At 35.3% G+C, this 27,909-nt stretch overlaps 1 protein-coding gene across 5 annotated transcripts in view; it reads right to left on the minus strand.

The window, feature by feature from the left end:
* Window positions 1-27,909, minus strand: part of LOC121733870 (lysine-specific demethylase 3A) — a 200,247-nt gene that overhangs the window by 77,064 nt on the left and 95,274 nt on the right. For all 5 annotated transcript variants that reach the window (XM_042124265.1, XM_042124264.1, XM_042124269.1 and 2 more), the window contains one exon: window positions 21,322-21,433. In XM_042124265.1, coding sequence (XP_041980199.1) covers window positions 21,322-21,433 — 112 coding nt within the window. The remainder of the gene's footprint in view (window positions 1-21,321; window positions 21,434-27,909) is intronic.

Consider the following 27,909-nt stretch of genomic DNA (forward strand, 5'->3'; position numbering starts at 1 on the left):
AAATAATATCACAAAAGAAGAATGTTGAAACACCACCTTTTCATCCTCCGGCTTATCAATTTCCTCTTAAATTTCGATTTAGACGACCTTCGGTGTTATCACACAAAAAATATCTCATTTTATTCATGTCAAATTTCGATAGCCGGGCGACCTCTATTTAGAGGTATCATAATAATTGTCCATTTTGCGCTCGGCGATGTGGAAACATATAAACAAGCTAAATTAAAATGTTGATAACATTATGTTTGAGGTTATTAAATATCTAGATTCCAGATCGGTTAATATAAACATTTACATTAAACACTCGTAAATTTTTAGTGCCCTTGAGTCGGTATAATCGCGTTGGCTTCACGCCAGCCCACGCTAGATCCGGCCACGATTTCCTTATTATTAATATTATTTACATTTTTTATCATATGAACATTAATAGTAATATTTAATAATTTTAAAAACCGGTGGAGCTGGTATTCGTCGGAAAATATTATCATCGTCAACACTTCATTTGCGTCACATGAATTATGTTATTTCCACTACATCTATTGACTTGGCTGTTCTTATCTTGTTATATTTTTTGTATGGCAATCCATACAAAAAAGATATTGAACAACATCAACATTTACAATATAATCGACAAAAACTGACAGCTCAGTGAATGCTTCGTCTTTGGAAATAACACCAATTTTTCCTAAAAAATAAACAGCAATTCTAAAATCAAAATAGGCTATGCTCATAATCAGTGAACTGTAAATCTACAGTAAGAAGTTCGTTGCGAAGTCACATCGAATTATAATCGTATCACCGACCGAGACTAATCCAGATTAACAATAAACTAGGATGAATAAATTAATGTCCACTTAATTTATGTCCGCGCGGATTACAGTGTAGTAAAAAGCGAGAGAGTTTTATTTTTGTACAGGTGCGTCACGTTTGCGTCACAAGTCACAAATGTGTTTAATCACAAGCGTCTGGCATGCAGCCACGGTCACCGATTACTTATCCTTGACCAAGTTCGCGATAACTTGACAGGTCCGCAGTAAATTTCATCGCATTGTGTGTGCAGCCGCGCAGACTGACAAAAATGTATTGTATGGTTCTTGAACATATTATTTAAAGCTTTATTTTTCCTGTTATGTGTTGCCAATGTCGCATTTCAAAATTTTTTCATGCAAATCGTAATAACCAGAACGACCTGTAGGTTTTTAGTTATAACTAGATGTCCCGGTGAACTTCGTGTCACTTCAAAACCTTCCCTGGGCTTCTACGAATATTTTAAGACTAAAATCAGCCCAATCCGTCCAGCCGTTTTGGAGTTTTAGCGCGACTAACACATTTGAAAATCCATTTTTATATATATATAACTCTTATATTATGATTCTATTTTATACCGAGGTTTGTACTATCCAAAATATGAATTTGTATTTAGACTAGTTAACTATTAAACCACTGTTTCATGTTAGTCATAGAGACTTGCAGCATTTACAAGCGAGTCACGTAATTGGCTGTGTTTGGCACAGATAAGGACAGCAATCAGGTCAGCGACCAGCCTACACGGCCTCATGGGAAATTAATCGCAGCCTCTCGCAGCCGCTACTCTACGTGGACGACCTCGCGCCTCGCGGTGAACACCACGATCGGCGATAAATCGACGATTTACCACTTTCGTACTAAAATTTACTCGCTTGTTCATTTGATATTTACAATCGTATGGGTCAAAAACCAGCCAGTTCAAATGCTATAACTTCATTAAAGTAAAAAAAGAACATTTAACACTTTGGAGAATTGTTTTAATCGCTTATGTAAATTTGATGAAAAGACTACAAAGGCTTTTAAATTAAAATGTAACGACCATTTAAACGTGTAAACTAAAATAAATCGGCAAGTAAACTTGAATAACATTGTTCAAACGGCATTTTTGCACACTACTAAAATTACGAAACACGTTTTTAGGATATTAAATACGAACTAGAGCACAAACGCGATAAAAGGTAAAATAAAACGCTTTAAACGTTCTCAGGGGTAAAATATGAAAAGTATTTCGTAATACATATTGCACATAGCCGCCACTGCAATGCAGTAAGGCGCTTATCTGTGCTCATAACGCCATACGATGGGTGAAGGACGAAGGTCGGTTTCGTGCCATACGCGATAGAGGAAATTTAATTATGTTCCAGTATGACTGTCACTCGGCTATCATTTGCGAATGGTTCTCCTCGCACGTAGGAACTATCGATATCAATGATTAGATTATAATGTACCCTGATACCTTTTTTTGAAACGTAAAATATAAAATCCCCACCGAATATCTATCTAAAAGTAGATAAAAAAACGTTTGGAGTAAAATTATACATAAAATCAAATTGAAAAATATAAGGTTAACCCAAATAACGCAGAATTATTATGACCAACAAGTTAAAGTGGGAGAGCCATACTTCGGCACGTGTGGGCCGGCTCGACCGGAGAAATACCACGTTCTCACAGAAAACCGGCGTGAAACAGCGCTTGCGCTGTGTTTCGCCGAGTGAGTGAGTTTACCGGAGGGCCAATTCCCTACCCTATTCCCTTCCCTACCCTCCCCTATTCCCTTCCCTTCCCTCCCCTATTACCCTATTCCCTCTTAAAAACCGGCAACGCACCTATAGCTCTTCTGATGCTGCGAGTGTCCATGGGCGACGAAAGTTGCTTTCCATCAGGTGACCCGTTTGCTCGTTTGTTTTTATTTCATTAAAAAAAACCCAAATAGTAATTAAAATATATTCACGTCTTACGAATCTTATTATGAAGTCTCTAACATACCTGCAACAAAAACACAGTCATTAATAAAATAACCTTTGTACGTCTTATTATTACGATAAAATTAAATATCTTTGATATTAATACCAACTCTTTATATGCGGACGAACAGGTTATACCACAACATTAGCATATTTCTATCTAACAACTTAATGATACGATGAATGTTCTTTGATATTGTGAGGGGTCAAAAGAAGTCATCGGAAAAGGTAAAACGACTATGGGCGGAGACCGTCATAACAACAAAGAAATCGTGTGAATAAGTTCAACAGAGGTTCAAAACGACAAAGTTTATTGAAAGAGAGATTTTGAAATGGCAGGAGCTGAAGAGGTGATTCGTAATTTACACCTTAAATAATAGGTAGAAGATATTTCAAATAATACATGACTATTTCATTAATAATTAATTAAGTATGACAAATTGTTGTGTAGGTAATAGTAATACAGAAAACTATTTTCAAAAACGCTAGAGATAATGAAGCAATTAAGATTTTTATTGATAACACAAAATTATATTTCACAATAAATAGAGTTTTAATATCTTATCTGGAGTGTACAATATCAACAGTTATTATCAGGCCGTATCTTGTGATAACGTAGATAGCACCTTATTAAAGGCACTCTTGTTAGTACGAGATATTGTGTTTACTTTAATAAACATTTGCTTATGAATCAAATTTTTAAGGTCGACATTCCATGTTACCACTTACACTATTTTCAATGTTAGAAAGTATTTTGAGATACGCTTCACTTCGTAATACAATAAATTTTACCTAACATTTTAATGTAAACTGATACATATTATTTTTATAGTTGATAAGATTTTAAATACAAATTCCTAATATTATAAATAGTGTGTTTTTACTGCAAGCGACGTTTAGAAACATACGGTCTTACTACAAAAGATTTAAACGCCTGTTGAACATTATTTTGATTAGAAAAAAAATCAGGACAAAATGGCCCCAAAACAGCTGTTCTGTTGTTTAAATCTTTTGTGGTAAGACCATTAAAGTCTTGTTTAAAACATAAGATTCACTATGTCGCTATTTTGCTTGAAATGTTAAAATAATTATTATCAAGATTCTAAGAATTCAGAAGCAACACCGTAACGACAACGACTCACGGCTGAGTATAAGATTATATTTTCAAAGGCAGCTGGAAATTGATACCATTAAGAACGTGTGAACGAACAACAATGGCGATGTAAGAAAATAGGAGGATATTGTTCGCAAGTAAACAACACTTATTAATTAACAACTCGTTAAAGAGGTTTCACCTGCATTAGAGATTCATAAGACCTCTTAACGTTACTACTTTTACCTATTTTTATAAATCCGTTGAATATTATTAATTATAAAAATAGCAACGTGTAGGTTAGGTTAGGTTATTGAGTATAGAAAACACTTTGTCGTATCGTTTGAAGAAATAGTGAACAATAATGAGACCTTGGAGTACGCCTAACGTGATACCAAGGATTTATCACTTGCTAAACGACGCGAGTTACATTCCTATAAATCGAAATTTTGCTTATCGCCATAATATGACTAAGCTCAACTAATTAAACGCCATAGAAATCGAAAAAGCAAGTCTAAACTCAACTATTATGCTGAATACAAAGTATGCCTAGTAAGTCCTGGCCATAAAAATTGTGATCGCTCATGTTTGAATGATTCTGTTACCTTTAGTACTCCTCTTGAATGATTCTGTTACCTTTAGATACTTGTAGCTGTGATACTTATTGTTTATGTGAAATTGCTAGCCACTTAAATGCGATGCCATTCTAAAAGATCACGTTACAAATGCGGAATCAACTGAACAATAGAATTTCTGGTTGACCAACGCTGACTCCGGTTGCCCAATCAATAGTTTAGCAATATATTGTAAACATTGATCTAATGACACGACACGTGTAACAATAGCTGAATTTTCAGACAATGGTATGAGGTTATTCGACAAAGTTCCTTATTAGAAATACACGTGAATAATGAATAAATTACAATTATGACCTTCGCCTTTGTTAACGTTCTTAGTTATTTTTAAAACGTATAAATCACTCGGTCACAGTGACAATGTTTCAAGAAAACTTGCATAACTAAGTAAATATGCATAAGTAAGAAATATGTATAGGCAATAAATCATGTCCATAGCAAAATGTATGCCTGTGCGCTACGTACAACTATCTGGATATCTTGGTATCTACAAAGACTTTACTATCTGCCTGTACAGGTTGAATAGGTCAATACAACCAACAACCACAATTGCCACTTGTCAATAGTAACTTAACACGGTAAAGGTTACTAAGTAGTTCTCTATATTTTATTCGTCGGTCGTATTCTTATGCCAGTCATTCCGCTTTCTCGAAGGGTCGAGACCTAAGCCCGAAGCAGGGCCGTTTGATAAATTGTAAAAGCTTCATGCAGGCCATTAGGGCTAACAATATATATAAGCTAGGAATAATTTTTAGAAAATCTAATTTTATTCGTGTTTAAGCGAATACCGAGCAAAGCTCGGTCAAATAGCTATACTTGATATAAAGCAAAAACATCAGACGTCATGTATTGTATTTAGACATGATAATTTTGCGTCAGCATCATATCAAGTATCACAAAAATTCTTTAAAATATCTTTATGATGTGATACGCAATGAGATTACATAAGGAAAATGCATGATTCAAGGACACCAAAGAGCAAACTTAGTTTGAGGCAGCAATTAAATAGTAAGTACAAATGTGTAGAGTTGTTTTGAACATTTCATTGAAACTATTTTATAATGTTTTTGAAATGTTTAATATGTATTAAGAAGGAAAACCGATCACTACCCCACTTGCCATAATGTTGTATATTTGTCAATTGATTATATTTTTGAATTACCTGCAGAAACATGATAAGCATGAATTGAATTTTTAGAACATTTTCATCATTATTCCGATTATAAAACACCTATCCCAATATCATCATTATTCCGATTATAAAAATAAATAATCCTGTAATTAATATGATAATATCGTTATCTGGTATTATGTGCACGTCACTCAAACATGTTGCATTAGTTATTTTTGTATCGAGTTCAGTGTTTACAGATAATTATCTCATAGTATTAGCGTACAATTCCAAAAATTATAGCAGTTTTTATCAGGGCAACATTAATAATTTTATTACGTTTATTTTAATAAAAATGTTTATCGTCGTATTATATATAATATAAAGAGTATAAATTGCATTCGTTGGATGCAGAAATATGATACGTAATAATACTTTTAGATTACATTTAAAACGTTAATGGGTTTAACGAATATTATGTATCTCTATTCTCTACCAATAATTTTCGAATGTATTATTAATTTAAAACAACTTTTAAGCAGCTTATTATTTTAGGAGCTGGGATGAAAAAAAGCATTAACACCCCACGAAGCAACTTTGTTTTATGACAGTTCACACAAAAACTAAAATCCATAAAAACAGCAGAACATAGAAAAACGAGTTCTCATCCCTTCTGAAACGAATTGTTTACATTTTTTACACTCGGACAAAAACGCAAGAGCAGATTTACGGGTCATGTTAATACGAAGAATGCCCTTTCCGTAGCGAAGGGCACTTTTTGCCGGCGAACAAAAAATTATGCTTTCCTCACACAATGGCTTCGGGCATAATTATAAGAATAATAATAACTTTGGGGATGTCTTTTGTTGGGAGGGGAGATTTTACCGAGCGGGCGACCGTGGCAGGTGGCACATGAGCGGTTGTGCTCCAACAAAGAAAAAAACGCCACAAAAACCGGTCGAAATGTGTCTGCTCGGTGCTCACTCGCCAATGTCATTTAAAGGTCATCACTACGATATCATACCGACTGTTTAAACTTGCAAATTGAGTACTTATTGTACTACAATTAAATCGCTTTCAAGGATATTGAATAATTAATTTCGTCAGCAAGCGGAACCGTCGCCCATTTTACATTGAAATAAACAGGCTTAAATAATTACCATTAATTAAAATTGTTGTAATCTTTAAGCAATTTGTATCAATCATCATTCGTATATTCATTTAGTATAATTACCTTCTTTGAGAGAATTATCGTAACTCTTAATCAGAATGAGGAAATATCAGACTTTTAAGTAAATCTAAAACAATTCAAAGTCATATAACTAACAACTGCAACGTCTATTACAGATGCAACACCAGGCGACATTATAGTGCACGTATCGTACACGCAATAAAGTTTAAAGTCCTCGTGTATTCATCCTGCGGGGCCCATTAATATAATGAAGCATCACGTTCGCCGCGGCCCACGTCCGCATGAGCCACAAAAGGAATGCTCACTATTATTACCACTAAAAAAACCCTGACACTATATTTTTTCCAGACATCCAGGTAGCGCAACGAAACAGAACCGGTCCGGGTGAAAAAACTCTTTGTAAATGTGAAGGCATAAATCATCCGCACTCACGATCTCTCAAACCTAATGAGACTTCAATCAAGGTCGACTCTTTCAAATGCCAGTGAATAGTCTCTCGATATTAAAACCAGTCCACTTTATCGCGTAGTTATTCAGTTTTTATAATTGAATCTTTTTATAGCATCTGGAGGTCTGGCAAGGTTAAATACAACACTATCATGTATTATGCAAACAAAATACGATATGATAAATTCTGTAGCCAAGGTTGTTAAAATCGTTTGTGTTATGAATTATGATATCGCACTATTGAATACATACAAGGACTTTATTAGCGTCTCCCTGAATTTGGCTGTTCAAAATCATAGATATGCTAAATTGTCACAAATACTAAATGTTCAAGGCGAGAAACAAGAGTCAAATTAAACTTAAATAGCACCTCGAAGAACAAGTAATTAACTCCTATATAAGCCTAATTGACACAAAAAAGGAAATATCGTAAGATAAAGAATATGAAACTGGAATTTTAAATAAAGCACAACTTGAAGCTGAGCGCTAAGAGCAAAAACACGATACTTTTAATTAATGCTTCGGGTACTTAAGTCGAAGTGCTAGAGTGGATTAGCTGATGTTTTCAAAAGACAATATTATTAACGTTTTAAAACGAGAGAGCTCTCCAGGAGGTAATAATGAATACGGCAATAAGAGCAGCCATTGTGTAAAATTGAAAAACAAACATTTCTCATTAGGCGAGTAGCTCGAACCCGACCATTGTTCTCCGAGGACATAACGGACCGTGTCGGATTTACGTCGACGCTTCGACCGACGACCTATGAAATCACACAACCTTTTTACATATTACTTCTTCTGCACTTCCGCATATTCAAATTTTACGTCGATCTACGCTGTCGACTTAAATGCATGATTCGTTGGTATTTGAACGTAATATTTAACGACAAAACTATAAATTGTATTACTACATCGAAAGTAATCTCATCGACGTTATGTAACTCTCTCTCCACGAACAGAAAATATCACAACGAGCATCGCGGCTGGCATCTACATTGTCGTAAGTCGTGACTGTACATTTGTTTTATCAATATTCTACCGGAACACGAACAAATGGAATGGTTATGTCGGTTCAACGGCCGACAGACCTCGGACCAATTCGCGACATGAGATTGAATAATAAGTTGATTGCTAACAGAACCAAGGCCGGCGGCCATTACCGAGCGCGCCGCCATCTTGCGCACTCACCAGCCTCGTTAATATTAACATCTATTCCAATAATAGACCACATATTAACATTTTAATAGAGTAGGATACTACAAAATTGAAGATCCAGAACACGATTTAACTTTATTACGGAAATGTACTTGAGGGCGTTGGAATCAAGAGCGGTTTTAACTTTTAGTAGCATATATCATTTCCAGGCAATTGTGTACGTATTTCATATTTAAAGTTTTTGAATTTTGAACAGTGAATTTTTTTTACATAAATAATAATCTATACTAATATTATAAATGCGAAAGTATCTCTGTCTGTCTGTCTGTCTCGCTTTCACGCCAAAAATACCGAACCGATTGTAATGAAATTTTGTATACAGATAGTCTAAAGCCTGAGAAAGGACATAGGTTACTTTTTCACTGGAAAAAAGGGTTGTAAGGGAGTGAAAATACGAAAATTTGTTCAAATTAAGTTAGTTCCAAAAATTCATACTAGATGGCGCCGTGCGTCTCTTACATCGCGCTAACGCTTGCCCAACATCTTTCTATACGACGTGGTATCATCATACATTCGAGTTCCGATTTTTTTAGATTGATATTTCTTTTTTACGTTATTTAATAAGTCAGTACTTTATATTATATACAGTGACGTAACCTTAAACCTATCAATGATAAATAGTTTATGGGTAAAGTTGTTTAATTGGGGGGCTAAATAAGCTTTAAAATTTGGCATAAAATAAAAAGTTTAATTTTAAAAAATGAAATATTATGTGCACACTGCACAGCTGTTTTGATTTAGAGGTATCAGGGTTTTTTTTTTATAAAAGCTTTTGACACCAATTTTGTTGACATCGCGCGCTATAAACTGAAGTCCACGCGGACGTAGTCGCGGGCAACAGCTAGTCTAATATAAGTAGATTATTTATCCTCTTATGCCCTAAGCGATCGCATGCGACCGCGATAACAATAGAATAATAATAGATTTCCAAGAATAAGAAGAATTAATTCGAATTTTATGTTTTATTTTTATGATGTTAGGCTAGGTACCTAAGTATTTCAGCCTATGCCGTTTATGAAATCTTAGGATGATGAAATTACTATGAATAATTGATTGAGTCTGATAAAGTGTTATTAAAAAGTAAATCATAAAATAAAAATATTGTGCTGGCTTAGTTTACAAAATGTACTTTGTCAGTTGTTTCTACCTATCATCAAATGCAGCGTACCTGAAATATAACATGCAGACATGTAGATTTTTTAAGATAATAAGAGACAAGCTTTAAATTCCCTAAATATCAAAATTTATCATACACATAAAATAATAATAATTGATATATCACCAGCCAACAAAACCTATTTAAGACATACTGAAGTAAAAGCAGGAGAATGGTTGACGTCTGAAAATTCAAACAGTAGGTACAGACTCGGAATGATACGCTATATGGCGCATAATATTCTTATAAGTTGTAACAGACCTAGTAGACTGACTCCCTGTATTAAGCGCTATTATGCAGGATGTGTGGCCTTAATTAATCAATTACAATCACCCACGTATAGGTCGTAGTAATAATAATAGTTGCATAAGTGTCGAATACACTTACATATGTGATCTAAACGAATCCTATTAATAAACATTTTATTTGTGCAATGCCTCATTTGTTGCATGACTAACGACGCACGGCAGTCCTGTTAGCATTTTAAACGACTTATCGTATAATCTAGAAGTCTTCGAACATGTTACGGTCCTAGCATAATTAACCCAAGGGCCAGCTACAGCCAGGTTTTCATCATTTTATAAAAGCTGTAAATGTCTCCTGTAGTTTCGGTCGCGGTTACCTTAGTAGTTTCCATTACTAGAGGTCTACCTAACTTTCGGTAAAGTGTAAATCTCATTTTTTTCTTATTTTCTTTGGGATAGATGTAGGAATCTCGCCTCATACTGCAGGCCATTTTTGACACTTGCTTTCCATAGCCAGACACTCTTCAAGTACTAACGAGTAGTTAAGAGGATACAACAGGGGCTAGAGAAATGAAAAAAAAGTACGTGTAATATCTATAGCTGTCTCCCTTACCTCAAGCCTATACCGCAGAACGCGATAGAGACAACTGCAGAAAATCCAGAAAATCAACGATTCGTTGTCCCCTGATTCCTTCTCCAAAACTTAACCGATTTAAGTACTTTTTTCATTAAAGATTAAAAAAAGGCTTGAGTTGTGTTCCTATGTTTTGCTTTTTTTTGTATAATCTAGCCAAATCTGTTTTCTGGACGTTTGAACACAGTGGAAAAACTGGCCATTTTTTTTGGGTTTTTGAACGTTCATATCTTGTTTAATAATTAAATTATGAAAAAAAAGAAAACATAGGGACATTGTATTAGTGGCCGTAGATATTCAGGAAAAAAATTATAACTCTACTAGCATTATCCAGGGAGGAAACAGGGGACAACGTTTGTATGGAAAAAAGGGCGGTGTGGAATCCTCTTAAGTGACCTACTTTAGAAATAGAAGTAGAAAAGGTCAAACGTCTATTTACATATTCGCCTCGCTTTGTCTGAAAATTAATCAATATTACATAGCACCGTCTACTACCAATCATTTAAATAAAGCCTCGGATAATAAAAATAAAAAAAAAAAAATAAAAAAAATAAAAAATGTTTTATTTCTGAGTAAATTTGAATCAATTTTTTTCAGAATGTCTACCTGATGCCTACCACCGGTTCGGGAACTACCCCGGCGAGAAGAACCGGCGTAAGAAACTCGCACGGGTTCCACTTTTTACCAAAAAAGTGAGAGAAAAATTATTCTTTTAAAATAAAGTTTACAATTTTGTAACTTAATATTATATACAATGTCAACATACATAATTGTAAGTCATAATATAATAATGTAGAAGTAGCCAAGCAAGAAGCCATCCTACTCCCAAGATGTGCCATCTTCTATGAAATCATTGACCTTATAATAAGCTTTGGCACACAAACGCTCTTTGACTACTTTTTTAAATTTATTAATGGAAAGATTTTGAACGTTTTCTGGGATTTTATTGTAAAGGCGTATACATTGACCTTTAAAAGATTTACTGACTTTACTAAGTCTGATCACTGGCATGTCCAGCTTGTGCTTATTTCTAGTATTTCTACAGTGGATGTCACTTTTAACTTTAAATTTATTTATATTTTTTCTAACATATATTACATTATCCAAAATGTATTGAGAAGCAACAGTTAGAATACCAATTTCTTTAAATTTATCTCTCAGAGATTCTAAAGCAGACATTTTATAAATAGAACGTATGGCTCGCTTCTGCAGCACAAATATTGTATTAATGTCGGCAGCGTTTCCCCATAAAAGGATTCCATATGACATCCTACTATGAAAATAACTAAAATATACTAATCGTGCCGTGTCTTCGTCAGAAATTTCTCTAATTTTTCTGACTGCATATGCTGCAGAACTGAGCCTACCTGCTAGATTAGCAATGTGAGGACCCCACTGTAATTTACTATCAAGTGTAATACCTAGGAATACAGTGTTATCTACCAAATTCATCTTCTCATCATTTAATAGCACATTGGTTTGGACTTGCCTAACATTGGGCAAAGTAAACTTTATACATTTAGTTTTACTAGAATTTAAAAGTAAGTTATTAACATTAAACCAATGTACTATTTTTGAGAGAGCACTGTTTACCTCGTCGTAGTTCGACTGTTGTCGCTTCACTTTAAAAATAAGTGAAGTGTCATCAGCAAAAAGCACTATCTCATTATTATTATCCTTTACTAGATAAGGTAAGTCATTTATATAGATGAGAAAAAGAAATGGGCCTAAGATAGATCCCTGTGGGACACCTAATTCTATTTTGGTTCCATTGGACCTTTTACTATTTACCTCAACCCTTTGAGTCCTATTTTTAAGGTAAGAAGTCAAAAGGCTGAGAGCAGAGTCCTTTATGCCGTAGTGGCGCAGTTTCCTGATCAATGTAGCATGCTCAACACAATCGAAGGCTTTGGAGAGATCGCAAAACACACCTAAGGCATCCTGCGACTCCTCCCAAGCTTCAAAAATACTACAAAGAAGTCCTATACCAGCATCCGTTGTGGATCGACCCTTAGTAAATCCGTATTGGTTATCGTGCAGCAAATTATTTGAATTAAAATGCACTAGTAATTGTTTTAAAATAATTTTTTCAAATATTTTACTAAAGGTCGGTAGAATCGATATAGGCCTGAAATTAGTGGGATCCGATTTAGTCCCGGCTTTAAATAAAGGAACAATCTTGCTATGCTTCATCAAGTCAGGAAAAACACCATTTTTTATGCAGTTATTAAAAATCATTGCTAGATGAGGAGCTACGATATCAATTATTGATTTAATAATTTTTGTAGACATGCCCCAGAGATCTGCAGTATTTTTAATATTCAACAATTTAAAGGTATCAATAATATCTCTGGGGTTAATTTCTCTAAACTTAAAATTGACATCACACTCCTTTACATTGTCTCTGAGTAGCTTTTCGGCAGCTTCAGGTGAAGAATTTAAATTTTTAGTCGTTGAGACCGGAATGTAAAAACTAATAATATAATATAATATCTATGGACGCTTCACACCACGTAAGTCTGGCCCTGTGGTAAGTACCTGAAGGACTTGTGTTACAGGTACCAGACAACGGAAATATATTTAATACTTTTATACTATACAAATGTTTAAGATTTTTATTATATGATACACATATTTAATACACATCCATGACCCAGGAACTTTAAAAACTTTTTGTTCCGTCGGCGGGACTCGAACCCGCGACCCCCGGCTTCACCTACCAACGCGCTCACTACTGAGCCACAGAGGTCATCAAAAACATTTAACATTGCGTGAAGGACTTTTAGGCTGTGTAATTATAACAAAAAAATCAATACATATATTATTTAAAACAATCTAACTCATTTTCTAATCCAGTTACGAATGGCCGAAGCAGAAAAGGTGTATTTTATGGTAATTTTAATATCAATAATTCACGAGGTACAAATAACTAATGTAATCGAAATAATAAAACCATAGACACTAATAAAATACAGAATGCAGAAAAAATTGTATTAAACAATGACTACCACTGCAGTCTCCCATTTTCGTGCAAACGAATGTGGCTTTAAACAACGATAACAGCTAAAAGCACATAAAAAGTGCATAAAGTAGTTTTCGACTGCAATGAAACTAAAGTTTTATTGCAGCCATTTATAATGGAACAAGCAATCACTCGAAATCCCCAAAGACTTAGAAAGGTCAACAAAAAAACAAAAAAAATCCATCTAAAACTAAACCAAGTGGATCGTTTACAAAACGGATCCCGGGTATTATGTTCCCTAATCCCCAGCCAACTTCAGTCGTTACGTCTATTCAAACTCGCCTCTTTTGTGAAAAGGACAATAAGTTCCCTGAATGAATGCAGAAAAATACTATAGACATAAATACAGGTGGAACTATAACAATGCGACGAAAGAAACTTAAGTTATAATTATTTTTTTATGCATTGATATTAAATTGCAATATAATCTTTTGAAAAGTGCACTCATCTACAGGTCGATTAAGTATAATATGTATTTAAATGATCTAAGTCAAGAATCTATAGAGAAAAGCAAAGTGTTGTATCACAGATTTTACACTTAAGTAATGTTTACACTCGAATTTAAAGTGACAGAATTAGTATTCGTCATTCTAACTTGACCTCCTTATTTAGTTCGTGTAACTTATACTAAACGAATACACAACATGAATAGAAATTAGGATTCTTAAGCATTTATTCTTTTGTTTATTGAATTTAATTCTGGCATTATGTCGAATGTAAATAATAATTGTAAGTGGACATTGTATCACTAATTTTCATAAAATAATTTATGCATTAACATGCACTTACACGTCACTATTTGATAAAATTCAATTCAAGTTGAATCATAAAGGTCAAACATCTTTTAAAACTATAAAATTCGCACACACTCGTAACAGGAAACCAACTGGTTTGAAAGGAAATGACAAAAATACATATTAAATATTTATATAACACACTTTCTAAAACAAGTTAGGTGGGTACTTTAATGTTATTGATTCCGATCGCAGCCAATAAATATTGTTGGTTTCCTGTGCTCTTATTAAATTAAAAGATATTTGAGAACCGTTTCTTCTTTATCCAAAGCATTGTTTTTCGATATCTTACCGTTTATTGCAGTTTGTTGTGATCTCATCCAATTTTTTAATAATTTTCATTATAATATTTATTAATTTTCATTACCATCGCAGAATATTCTCCAAGTATTTCATAACTTTTAAGGATCATCTCATCTCTTCATGCGTTATGAAATACAAGGAGAATATTCTCACGAGCATAATAAATCCAGCCAAAATAATATGACGAGAAAGCGCTATAATATCAGGTCGGGTAACATTGAATAATCGATCCACTATCGGGTTCTAAATTATGCGGCGGGCGTTCAATCCATCATCAGCGGACGTGTTTCGTATATTTCATGCGCACTTAGCTATAACAACATAGGTGAAACAACACGCCCCTGTAGTATCTACGAAGCTAAGGGATGAGCGCGGAAAATGGGTTAAAATACCCAAACAAGATATATTGTGGATTAAAGAGATATGCCATGACCGTATTGAAAATCAGGCCGAGTGGAAAACCTATGGAGGGCTGCTTAAATGTGGAGCCTGAAAATCTGTTTCGCACACTTTTACAAAGTATATAATATTATCTACTTCAAAAATGTTTCGTTTATCATTGGTCTTTACATTTCTGCTAATACTTTAGTTTCACATAGTTTCTCCCCCTTCTCTTGCGTTATTTAATATTCAATATTTACTTTAATGTAAACTGCTACTCGTATATCACAATAATCAATAATGTATATAACGTGGTGTCACAGATACCATATAAGCGTGATAACAGCTCGTATAAGGTGACGATCATTATCGCCGACCACCGTTTTGGTTACGTAATGTCCGCCATCTTGGCCAACATTTATCGATTTCGCTAACAATACCGACGGTGGGCTCATTAAAAAAACGAACACTTTCTACACTTAACTTATGAAATAATATTCTAAAGGACTAAAGGATCTAAAACTTTTTCAAGATAAAACTTGTGTAATAGTTATTTTTTTTAGACGTAAAAGATAGTCATAGTTTGTTACATTTATATAACTTAATATCCAAGAAGAATACCTTGTAGAAACTTTTTATATCCTTTTTTGATTTCGAATTTTTCATGATTAAAGATAATAATTAATAATAGTCGTAAAAAGCGAATAAATAAAAAATCTGAATACCAAGAAATCTCATTAAAAGTTAAAACTTAGCCTTTAAAACTGTAACAAGAACACAACAAACAAAAGCGAATGGGTCTGTAAAGTGTAAAGGGTTGTGATAAATTCTCCCGAGGAACGATTAGGAGTAGACGGCGAAATTCCTTTTACGTGCACCATGAATCTTCCCGTTCGGGGCGATTAGAGAGGGACGGGAACAAAGAGATGATCCCGATAGGGACCGCATACCCCACACCGGTTATAAATCCGGTCGGACATGCGGAGGACAAATAAAAGTCATAACGGAGAGTAACAGCCATAGCTGTATGAATAATGTATTAACACAACTCTGTTGAATTCCTAGAACGCGTTGTTTGTGAAGCGAGTGCCACGTAGACCTGAAATTGCTGTCAAAACAACTAGTAAATTCCACGGAAGTGCAAAAAGAATACACATGGAAGGTAAAAATTTTAAAGAATAAGGCATCATGGCAAAAAGCCACTTATATAAATAAAAACAAACACCAATGAAAGACTTCAACAGTAACCAAAGAACTGTGTGGGTATAATTATTGTATGCAAACTATCCTTATTTAAATACGCATTGCTGAGTATATGTTACGCTCAAAGACCGAAATCGCTCAGTGAGCGAAAAAATAGCTCACAACCCGTTGTGGTCACAGAAAACAGCCACGACGCGAAATTCGCGTCGCGGCTCTAATGAAAACGGCCACGACGCATTCTGGCAATCACAAAATGACCATAACGCGAAATTCGTCTTGTGGCTGATATGCTATTCGTTTTTCTTGATTTGTTCTTGATTGATTAATAATTAATCCATAGGTATAGAAGATTATATTTGAATTACCACGCGTACTACAAAATATTTTTTCTTTTACTTATTATTTTTTTTTTTAATGAAATAAGGGGGCAAACGAGCAAACGGGTCACCTGATGGAAAGCAACATCCGTCGCCCATGGACACTCGCAGCATCAGAAGAGCTGCAAGTGCGTTACCGGCCTTTTAAGAGGGAATAGGGTAATAGGAGAGGGAAGGGAAGGGAATAGGGGAGGACAGGGAAGGGAATAGGGTAGGGGATTAGGCCTCCGGTAAACTCACTCACTCGGCGAAACACAGCGCAAGCGCTGTTTCACGCCGGTTTTCTGTGAGAACGTGGTATTTCTCCGGTCGAGCCGGCCCATTCGTGCCGAAGCATGGCTCTCCCACGTATAAAATTCGTGTCGTGGCTGTTTCACTGTGACCACAACGCGTTGTGAGCCATTTTTCGCTCATTGAGCGATTTCGGTCTTTGAGCGTAACATATATACTATTACGGAAGACTTAGGCAATATCCGAGAGGCAGCGGCGTGTGACAGAGATGGAAGATATCAGGTTAAAATAACTGTAAAGCGAGGTGAAAGTACCAGCACAGCACAGTAGCTAACAACAGACCTTAGTTAGAATTAACCAATAAATATAAATTAAGCCGAGTCCGACGTGTCTACTTCCTCCTGTAGTTTACAATTTAACAGTTTGCATAAATTATTGTAACCTTGAATTTGAGTTTCCCGTGTAATAAACTCATCTACATACTCAAGTATATTAATTTGAATAATGTATTCTTCAACACCCAAATTAAGTTAGAACGAGAAAAACTGTGAATCGAGGTGGAACGATGTGGATCGATACTGGAATTTAAGTGCTAACGAACAACCGAGTGATTGTCGAAGACGATCACGCGTCAAAAATATGCAAATCTGTTTATACATCGACCAGTCGGCGGAAACGGTATACCCGATCGCAATTCACAAACGATATCAAATAAAACAGTGGCCCGTATGAATAAATAAACAGAATAACAAGTAAGAATTCGCGTCGCGTTCACGGTCGCGCTCCCAGCCGGCCATTGTTCTTTACGTAACGTGAACGTGACGCGGCCGATGCGACTCGCGTTTATTATGCTTACGCAGGTGCCTACTGCCTGCCGCCTGCTCCTCGTCCGCGTTTCACACCGCCGATTTCCCTCACTATTGTTCTCGTAATCTCGAGCTAGTGATGTTTATGTTCTCAGTTTTACATATCCATTGTGATTTTTTGCTTATTGATTACATTTTCCTAACATAAATGCATTGATGATGTATTTGTGCGCATTATGCCGTATGCGAAGACGACACAAAGAATCTGCTTTACATATATTCAAAAGTGTCACCAATCGAAGAACGGAAAAATACTACGATCAAGTTTTGCATATTATGATCGGACGTCGGGCGATATTTTTTATTCAGAGACAAAAGTACAGTTAGATTTAACGTTAGGCCATAAATCATTTAAATCACTCTCATTTTGTTCAATATGGAATGGAATTGTTTATGAAATATATACCTCTGTCGTAATAAGCGAGTTAAATTCATGATTCGAGTATTTGTGAATATTTCGAGAACAGCTTAACAACATAATTTGAATATTTAAATTAAAGTCACGATTATTCAAAACATCGACAATAACTTGTAGTAAAATCAGGTGGCCATTTATATAATTCTCTATGTCGCAACCCACATCCTTATTAGGTCGAAATGTTTGTATTCAAAGTTAATTCCCGATTCTGAATAGAATGTAGATACAAAAATCCATTTAATAAATGCTCATGCCGCTATTATTCTCAAATGCGAGTATAAACTCAGCGTGTTTTATAAATTAGTATTTTCGTGTTACTGACCTTCTCGTAATTATATCCGGACGCGATTGTCAATCCTGCCGACTGCACCGAATGCCACGTTCCGTTTCACACGAGTGAGCTCACAAACAAAATTCATTTGGGTCGTTCCGACTTGCCGCGTTTCAAAATTTTAATCCACATCATTAAAGTCAGGTGGCATCGGGGTACATTCCTGCACGATTCGTGAGGCCACCCCTGAAAACGTGCATTTGACGTGTCACAATTTTCCCCTACCTCCCTAACATCCATTTAAGCCCGAGGGAGCCACCCCGCCCTGCTTCGTTTCGTCTGAATGCAAATTTAATTTTGTTATCTTTTTTGACTTTACAAGGGCACTGGGGAATATTAAGGCGGTGAAAATTTAAAGTAATGAACAGGTTTGAAATAAATTAAACTAAACGTTAATGGTGATGAAAAATACTCATCATTCTGACTTTTATTTAACAGTGTTTTAATTTGTCCACCGTCCAACAAAAATGTCGGTGCCCTAGCATTATTTCATGAAACAAAAACTTCAATTCGCAATTACAAACCACAAACTTGCAGTTTATGAGCTGCACGAGATTTCACAAGAATATTCAAATGTTATATCGCAGTTCTAGTTGATATGAATTTACATTTAAATTTCCGCCGAAGCTCAAACTCTCGAATATTATACAAGTTGGATCCTATCTAAATTTCGTATGTAAAATACACTAAAGCCACCGATACGGTGGTGCATTTAACGGTAAATATGTAAAGTTATGCAGAACACGTCGAGGTAGGCATGCACGCAAAATTCGACGTGGGTACACCTCGCCGACGGAATGCAGATAGCTTCGTTAGCGAATAAAATTATTTTATCAAACATTCTAAATCATTCTGCGCGTAGATAATTGAGCTACGTGGTTCAGATACTGTTGTATCTAGATGATCATTTGTTTCAGCTGACACAGGGCTAGATTATTTGCCAAATGGGCCATCTAATGATGATCCTTTTCTATAGTGATTTCTAGTTTCATTGCTCTAAAATCTAGTCTCTTTAAAGCAATTCCTAGTTCCTTGGCTCAAATATCTCGTTTCTTTATTATAATAAAACTTATTCTGTTGAACTGTCATCCCATAATGCCCCAACGACAGCTGACAGGACAAAGGTGGAACAGGTATGGAATTGCTGACGTAAAACATCCCCAAAGCTTTAGGGTCATTCAACTTTTATTTAGAACAGCTGTTCTATTATTTTCCGTTTTACATTAAAGTTTAGTCTCGAGTAAATATTTTGTGACTTTGGATTTAAATTAATAAAGCAGCAAATTAAGCATTTAATCATGCCGGTTAGGTCTACATCCACTCAGACTTCGATTGGGCCTAAAATATCACTTAATCAGGCATTAAATGATAGTAATATAAATATCATGCTCTTTTTAATCAACCAGTAGAATGTACGTAAAGAGTAGTTACTATGCTTATTACTATAAATTATGCAAAACAAATTCAAACGCAACGTAGACTAACACTTAATACTGACATAATTGAATAAAATATTATGTAGAGTAATGTACACAAAGAATCCAATTAGCGTACGCGAATCGATCACACAAGTGATTACAATAACACGGCAATGGCTCTGCAGAAAGCAATTAAAATGAAATTGTTCAGTAAACAAGCGGAGCGCGGTCGGTGATCCAATATCCGAATCCCGCTTACGGACACCGAATTCCGAACGGACACAAAGGGCTGTCGTTTCCACGCCGCTTTGTGAATCCACAAATTACGTAGGTACTCGTTAGTCTGTTTAATTAATACACGTCTAATTGAGGCAGTGTGTGTTCTGTCTGTATTATATTATCGTCATTATTATGATCATCCCTAGCAACATTATTATCGTCCACTTAGATACTGCTAAGACTATATTCTCTGCTATACCCAACCTAACATAATCTTCATCGATTGGATGTACCCTATAAATAGCACCTAATCCTAATTACATTTCCCAAATTCTAATTTAAATTGTTTCCTTACCCTTTTACCGTCTGAGTAGTGACAAACAACCTAAAATACTCTACAATTAGAGAAACCTTGTTTTGATAGATGATAATACATACCAATCTAGTATTAAAATACTTCGTATAAATCTAATCTATTTTCTATAACCAGCTCCAAAATTACACTATCTCCATAATTGAGAATCGTGGGTTTAACTTGGCCTTCGCTGAATAACCAATTTGCAATATACTGTTAGTTGAGAGTTTGGCGAATTTGGTTCTCAAACTTCAAACAATTCGTATATTGCTGTTGATCGCAATTTACGATCAACTATGTGTTAAGATCTATTTCAACTTCTAATTTCTTAATAAATTAGAAGAGTTGCTAATTAATTCGAAGGAATGTCACTACTCAAATACTTGGAAGATCACATTCTAAATGGTCTAAGTTACAGATCTAAAAGGACAAATCATTTAAATTCCTTTCTACCATAAACACAGTTAGGTATTTGGTTTCACGACGCATTCTCTGAGGTCAAAAAGGTATAAATGAGTTCTAAGAATCATTGTGAAACAGGTCTCAAATGCCTGATGCTAGAAACTGTAAACCGGTTACACTTTATAAAGATAATAAATGAGTAACTATTTATAAGACAATAAGAAGGTATGCATATTATATTAATATTATGGTAATAAAGTTGTAAAGTAGGTAAAAAAGATATAATAGAGCAATTATAATATTAAGTATACTAGAAGTTTTATTATTTTTCATTTCATCAATCTCATTATTCATCGAATTTCAAAAATATACAAAGAAATTCTTAAATACCTATATAGATTGTGGGAGTATCATGTTGGATTGATCGTTTGACCCATGTCTCTTTTCCATGTCTATTACCCTAACAATATTGAGATGTAATTCTCAAATTCTTTTCTCTTACCTGCAGGCTGCGGCGCAGGCTCTGATGATGTGATCTGTCCGTTGTTCCTCACGGCTGCCTTTTTCCTGCCCCCTGTGGTCGCTGGACTCTTCGTCACTTCTCTGTCCACCCGCTGAAACAATTCAAATTTGCATAAGTAATTTTGCTTTAGATAAAGAAGTATGAATGCTCATTGCACGAAGGAAAAAAAAACATTTAACGCCAATGGTTAAAATAAAAAACTTATTGTTCTCTGTTCTCTACCTGTACTAGTAGATTCTACAACGACAACGATTTTTGGCATTTTTTATTTAAATTAACCATGCACCCTGTTTTAGGATTTATAGCGTATTATATTTTATAGAGCAGTAAAACGAAGTAAGCAACGTAAAGTAAGACAACTATGTGTTTTTATGATGTTAACATTACTCATGATATCAAAGTCGTCAACTCTGTCGTATTACATAACAAAACAAAGATAATGTTACACTTATCGCTGATCGAACGAGTTCACGGTAAAAGTAAACATCAGCATTCAGCTTTGTCGACCAACGCTTAGTGTTACGTCATGATGGCCGTTACACGTGACCACGAGTCATTCGGCTCAAAGTTCCAACATTACCTTTAACATGTGGTTACAGTAACAAGAACTTTGTTACACGTTTATGTTAATTGCTGCAGCAACATTAACGTTAAACTAGCAGCAAAATTCTGGGCAACGCATCAATAACGTTTTAACGCTACGCTTGCGCCGCGCTGCAACGCTACAATAACATTTACGGTAGCACAACTTTTCAATGTTAATTATTTTCCTAGCCACGATTAACAGACCGTTGATTCTGCGCTGTTTCATTAAAATGCAATTGAGGTCAACATCTAATCCGGCGTGTGTACTTTGTATTATTATTAATGGAACATAAACACCCACTGTGTACACGGCATAATTTACTGTGAAAGCATACGAGTGTTCCGCCCGACGTTTTGTATGGAATCCTTAATGAAAGTTTACTTAACATTTCAGACACTTAATTAGAACGCTTAATTAAAAATTAAAAAACAACATCATAATTAATTTTTATTATGGCCTTATTGACCTTATAAAATTTAATGAATTGCTATATTCGTAATATTTATATAATTTTTTTTTCACAATTTATTAAAAACGGAAGCGAGAGACAAAAAATACTAAGGTTGGGTTTCACCAGAGGCGTGGTTAAAGTTAAAGTTAAGCTCAAAGTTACGGTTATAGTTAAGCTAAATTTAACTTTAACCTTAACTTTGACCGGAGAAATTGACAGATGACAGCTGGTCCAACAAGGTTATAAATGAACGTGGGCGGAGGGGCTGCTGGTAAAGGAGAACTGTCAAATATGGCGTTTTTTTTTCACAATGTATGATGACAGCGTTAATTCCTTTTTTCGCCACGTGCATTTAAAACCTTGTCGAGCTCTATGGTTATGGTTAAATATGGCGTCTTGATGGCGTCCATTTTTAACTTTAACCAATAATTTGACATTTTGCATTGTAGTTAAAGTTACAGTTATAGTTAAAGTTAGTTGGTGCAACTCAACCTAAATCTCTAAGACACCGCGTGACATTATATTAACAAGTGAACTGTAATTATATTTTATAATCGATGTAGTTAGATTTACCCCGCCAGAGCCACAACAAAATAAATTAAACGAGTTGCATGAGAGGCTCGCGTTTGACGTTCGTATTTTCTCCCGACCCGTTTCCCGATCGAACAATAGAACAATGGGAGAGCTCGTAATGTATGAAGCATCGAACGGGAAATGTCAATAACATTTCAAGGGTACCAACTACCAAATAAAAAGCAATTTTAACTACGTAGCAAATATTGCAAACGAATAAAGAGAATGCTGTAGTGTTTCCATCAATATTTATGATGATAAAAAATATATGAGGATGTAAATCCATTATACACACACTGGCAAAATTAGCGGAACATAGGTAAAAAGGGCCAAAACTTGAACTCAAGTGGGTCGGGCTGTCTGAAAGCCTTTTTTATAGCTTCTAAGCTCATTCAAGAAATAAAATATTGAACAAAACTGGCAAGTTGACAGGTTTTTATAGCAATTATGCCCTAATAAGTGTTTTTCGATTATTGACGTTGTAAGTGTTCCTGATAAGAATGGCGTTTTAGCGGGGTGCAAGGTGTGCTCAGCTCATTTGATTGTTTGGTTTTTGGAAGAACACATTGCTTAGATACAAAATTAGTGATTTCCCAGCATCTGCAACAGCTAGAGCTGTAACCAGGATAGAGAAAGGTCACACCTACCGTTCGGTCAGTCAGGCCTTAGGTATGTCAGTTTCCGTGGTTCATCGTAACTTTCAACGCTTCAGAGAGACTGGATCTTACGTTCGGAGACGAGAACAAGGCAGATATCGGGTGACAATGGTTCAGGATGACCATTTTGTAAGGAAACAAAACTTAAGAAATCGACCTCAAACTGCTATGCAGACACGAAACCTGTCGGAACAGGTCCAAGATGAACGTGTAAGTGATTGTACAGTAAGAAGAAGACTCAAAGAAGTTAAATTAAACTCAAAAGTGCCAGCAAGGGCACCAAAACTTGAGACAGGACACCGAAGAGCCAGGCTAAGATTTGCGCGTGAACATCAAAATTAGACAAGTGAGTGAAATCTTGTGCTGTACAGTGATGGGAGCAAATTCTGTGTACATTGTATTGACAGGCGATAAAGAATGTGGATAAATCATAAGGAAAGCTACAGGGCATCAAACTTACCGGAAACAGTGGCCTATGATGCAGGCTTCGTAATGGTTTGGAGTTGCATATGATTTGGAGCCCGCATGGAGCTGATGATTATAAATGATGGTACTTTGACAGTACAGGGCTATAGCACCGACATCCTGGAACTGCATGGTGTGCCTTTTACACAGTTTTAGGTAGTAATTTCAATTTTATGTGCATCCATAGAGTAAGAAAATCGGGCATTGTTACCTAAACGATGCTGGCGTAGCCCAGGTGGAGAGGCCAGCGTGGTCTACGGATGTGGATCCGATTGAAGACGTGTGGCACATCAATGGGTGAACGGTACGAGTTAAAACTCCAGTCCAAAATGTGTCCAGGAGCTCGAGTTGGCGCTACTGGAGGAGTAGGAGAATATCCAACAGGAAATGATTGACAATTAAAATGCAAGCATGGAATGGCGTATCCAGGCCCTCTTGAGATCCATAGAAGGCATTACACGCTTTTAACATGGCATTTCTTTAATAAAAATGGAGAATTTATCCTAAAAACTTACTACTGAAATTTCAAAGATTTTCTTAATTTTTTGATTTTTGCTGATTTTTTTCTAGTTTTCACGTTTTTATGCCCTAAATTTATATAAAATTTATTTTTTAATAATCAATTAGTAAATAAATAAATAAATATATAAAAATCAGTGAACAATTAAAAAAAATTTTAATATTTTGTTATGTTCCTCTAATTTTGCCGGTGTGTTTATTATATTTTTTGTATAAACTAGAATAAACTCAGTATTAAGGAAGGAAACTCTCAAACAATATTTAAAAGGTGCATTTTTCACTCTAAGACAAACAAGAAGACAAGACCTTGGAGTAGAACCACATATAAATATTATAATAAAGATTAATCCGAAAAGCCACATTTAAAGCAAGTCGACGAAACAGACGAAAAAACTCCCAAATTACAGCAGCGGCGTGCCATCCATGACAACTTAGTCACTGCTTACACAATATTGCGAGCATCAACTTATGGCTCATTAAGTAACCATTATGAGAGACGTAATACCCATCAAGCTGAAACAACACAAAGAATTATTACCAAAGAGTTTTAAAACAGAATCGTTGGATCGTGAAGGCGTAATCCACTTATTTCGTCCGACGATCTAGGGACGAATCGCGCTGAGTCATGTCTCGTGCTTTCTAGCTGAGTCACGAGCGATCTCCACGGCACGATTATTATGCTGACTGGACGAAAACTTCACATTGCAAAGGACGGTTGATATGAGAATGACGAATTACATATCAGCATCATCTGTTATCGTACTCTACTGTGTGTTGCTCTTGTAGTTTTAAATACCATTTTTCTGGTTTTGGGCCGATGGGTTTTTATGAAGTCTTTTCTAACAACATATTGTAATAATCAAAATTCTTAAAAGCAAGCGTCACTACTCACTAGAAAGTTGACATTAGATACACCCATAATTTCAACATTGCAGCTACTTAGTATATTATGGGACAGTGATAAAGTTTTAGAATTTATGACCACCGATAAAATCTTAATCGAAAACGATAGGGTTGTTTACATTGTTCAAAACGGTAAATTAAGTAGATGCTATCATTTAAACTATTAATAGGAAGTGATTCACCGAAAACGCTAGAATATATCAACATGACTCACCAGCTAAATATATTGTCTTTTACATTAATGAACTCGTTAAAGGCATAGCACTCTATCAAGGAACAATTAAGAAAGACTTAATACAATGACCCGTCAATATAAGATTGGATACGAGCCAACTATTCGTGTGCTATTTGACATCAAGGTAGAGACTAGAGAATAAATTCTGGTGGCCTACGTTTAAATTTGGTTATTGGTTACCTAGCCCGAAATTTAAAATCGACGATAAACATGACAAGAACAACTCAACACTTAGTAGAGTGATTAAACTGTCATTAATCAGTGTCAGCTCTATACATATACGAAGATTGTAGACTATCTATAACAGCTCCTCTAATTAGGCTTGGTGTAAAAACAAAATGAACAATGAAGTGTTAGCTGTCACTAAACGTTTCTGACTTTAGAGTTAGACCTTTTGACCTTCAACGTTTCCGCTTAACTTCAGATAAAAACTTGTTTTTGTTACCCGATGACGCGCGATTGTGCATGTAAGGTAAAATGTATAAATTCCTTTTAAGTTTCGTACCTCAGTTTTCTTTAGAAAACTTCTTTAGAAATGTAACTGTATACTAATGAAAGAAATTATTAAAATAATAAATAAACAGTATTTTACAGGCCAAAATTAGTCGAAAGGAGTTACTTGACTTTAGTTTCCTGTACACAAGATCTTAATTAAGCGTATCGTGCAACTGCCTGCAACTTACCACAATGATACAATATTTAAGAGGAAACACTGTTGTTCGTAAGATAAGGTTTCGACACAGAATTTACTTGTGGGAGCGACTATTATCAGATTGACCTCATTAAAATTATCAGAAACATACTTCCATGTGTATGAAAATCAATTCGATTGAGTGTGTATCATATCAAATAAATCCATCAGATATCGAGTGAAAGTGAAATGCAGAGAAAGTGTGCCCATTTGCTATATGACTGACCTACGCAATGTGAGTTGTGACTCGCGAACTGGGACAGCTACTTATGAACCGACTAGCGATTAATTACCATTAATAAATGCACCTACTGTATAATATATGCCTTTAACTAGGATCTTTACAAGGTGCAATATTATTTTATCGTGTTGCAATCGCACGACATGAAGTATTTATGCCCGCTTATATGCACGTAACTTGACTAACCTGTTGGCAAAGACAACTTAATACATAATTAATGCTGAGAAACTGTGAATTTATGTAAAACGATTTAGGGACAGCTGTCCTACTTAAATATCATAAAAATCTAAAGCCTATCAAGTCAGACCAATTAATATCGATCTATCAAAATCACACGTGAAATCTGTTGCATAAAAGCAATCACCAACAATACAAAACTTAATTGATACTACAATATAACACAGTGAATTAAAAATCATCGATCCCACACACGTATCAGAAGTAATTTCGGCTGACAATGGCGAAGCGTACACAGACGTGAGAGGTAACGATGCCATACATCGTAGGAGTCTGCTTTGTGCGGCCTTTGATATGCACAATAAACAAGCCGGGCGTTGTGGGTGTGGGTGTAGTGAACCGTACAGGTACAGTTCAGAGCAATTTTACCCCTGACAGCACCTTTATGCCAACGACATAAGTATTACTCTCAGAATCTCATCGAGGTAAAATAAGTTTGAACGGTCCGTTAGTTGTAACGTAGAGCTCACAACAACAGAATCCATTAGCGATGCTCAAATCAACGATGATGAGATAGCTTCCTTCGTTTCAAATTAGCTAGAGTTTGGCCGTTGGCGTTTGAATTCTATTATAAGCAACTCTAAAAGTTTTGAGTATTAAGTTAGTAAGTTGTTCTCAGATTTTAGTCGTGTAATTTTGACTTTTAGTTCGTCTTAACTTTTAACTCTTAACAAGTGTTAACTTTTAAGTTCTTTACTTCATATTCTCAGCAGTATTGACCCAAAAACAAATGTTCCTTAAAATTATATCCGTACCTACGTTACCAAAGTTTAAAAGTCAAAATTGAAACGCTCATACATCCAAATTGAACGATGAAAATTGAAAACCCTACACGATATCCATCACATAAATTTACAAAGTATGTTTACGCATACATTTTAACGTTCCTGCGTATAAATCGTAAACGGTTGGCAAGTTTAATATTAGATCAATAAACAACGTCTAATAGCTAGTGAATGGGCCTGTAAATTCTCCGGGTGATTTATTTTATTTTGCCCCTCGCTCCGGTG

The sequence above is a fragment of the Aricia agestis genome, chromosome 14, assembly GCF_905147365.1.
Source record: "Aricia agestis chromosome 14, ilAriAges1.1, whole genome shotgun sequence".
NCBI classification, from domain to species: Eukaryota; Metazoa; Arthropoda; class Insecta; order Lepidoptera; family Lycaenidae; genus Aricia; species Aricia agestis.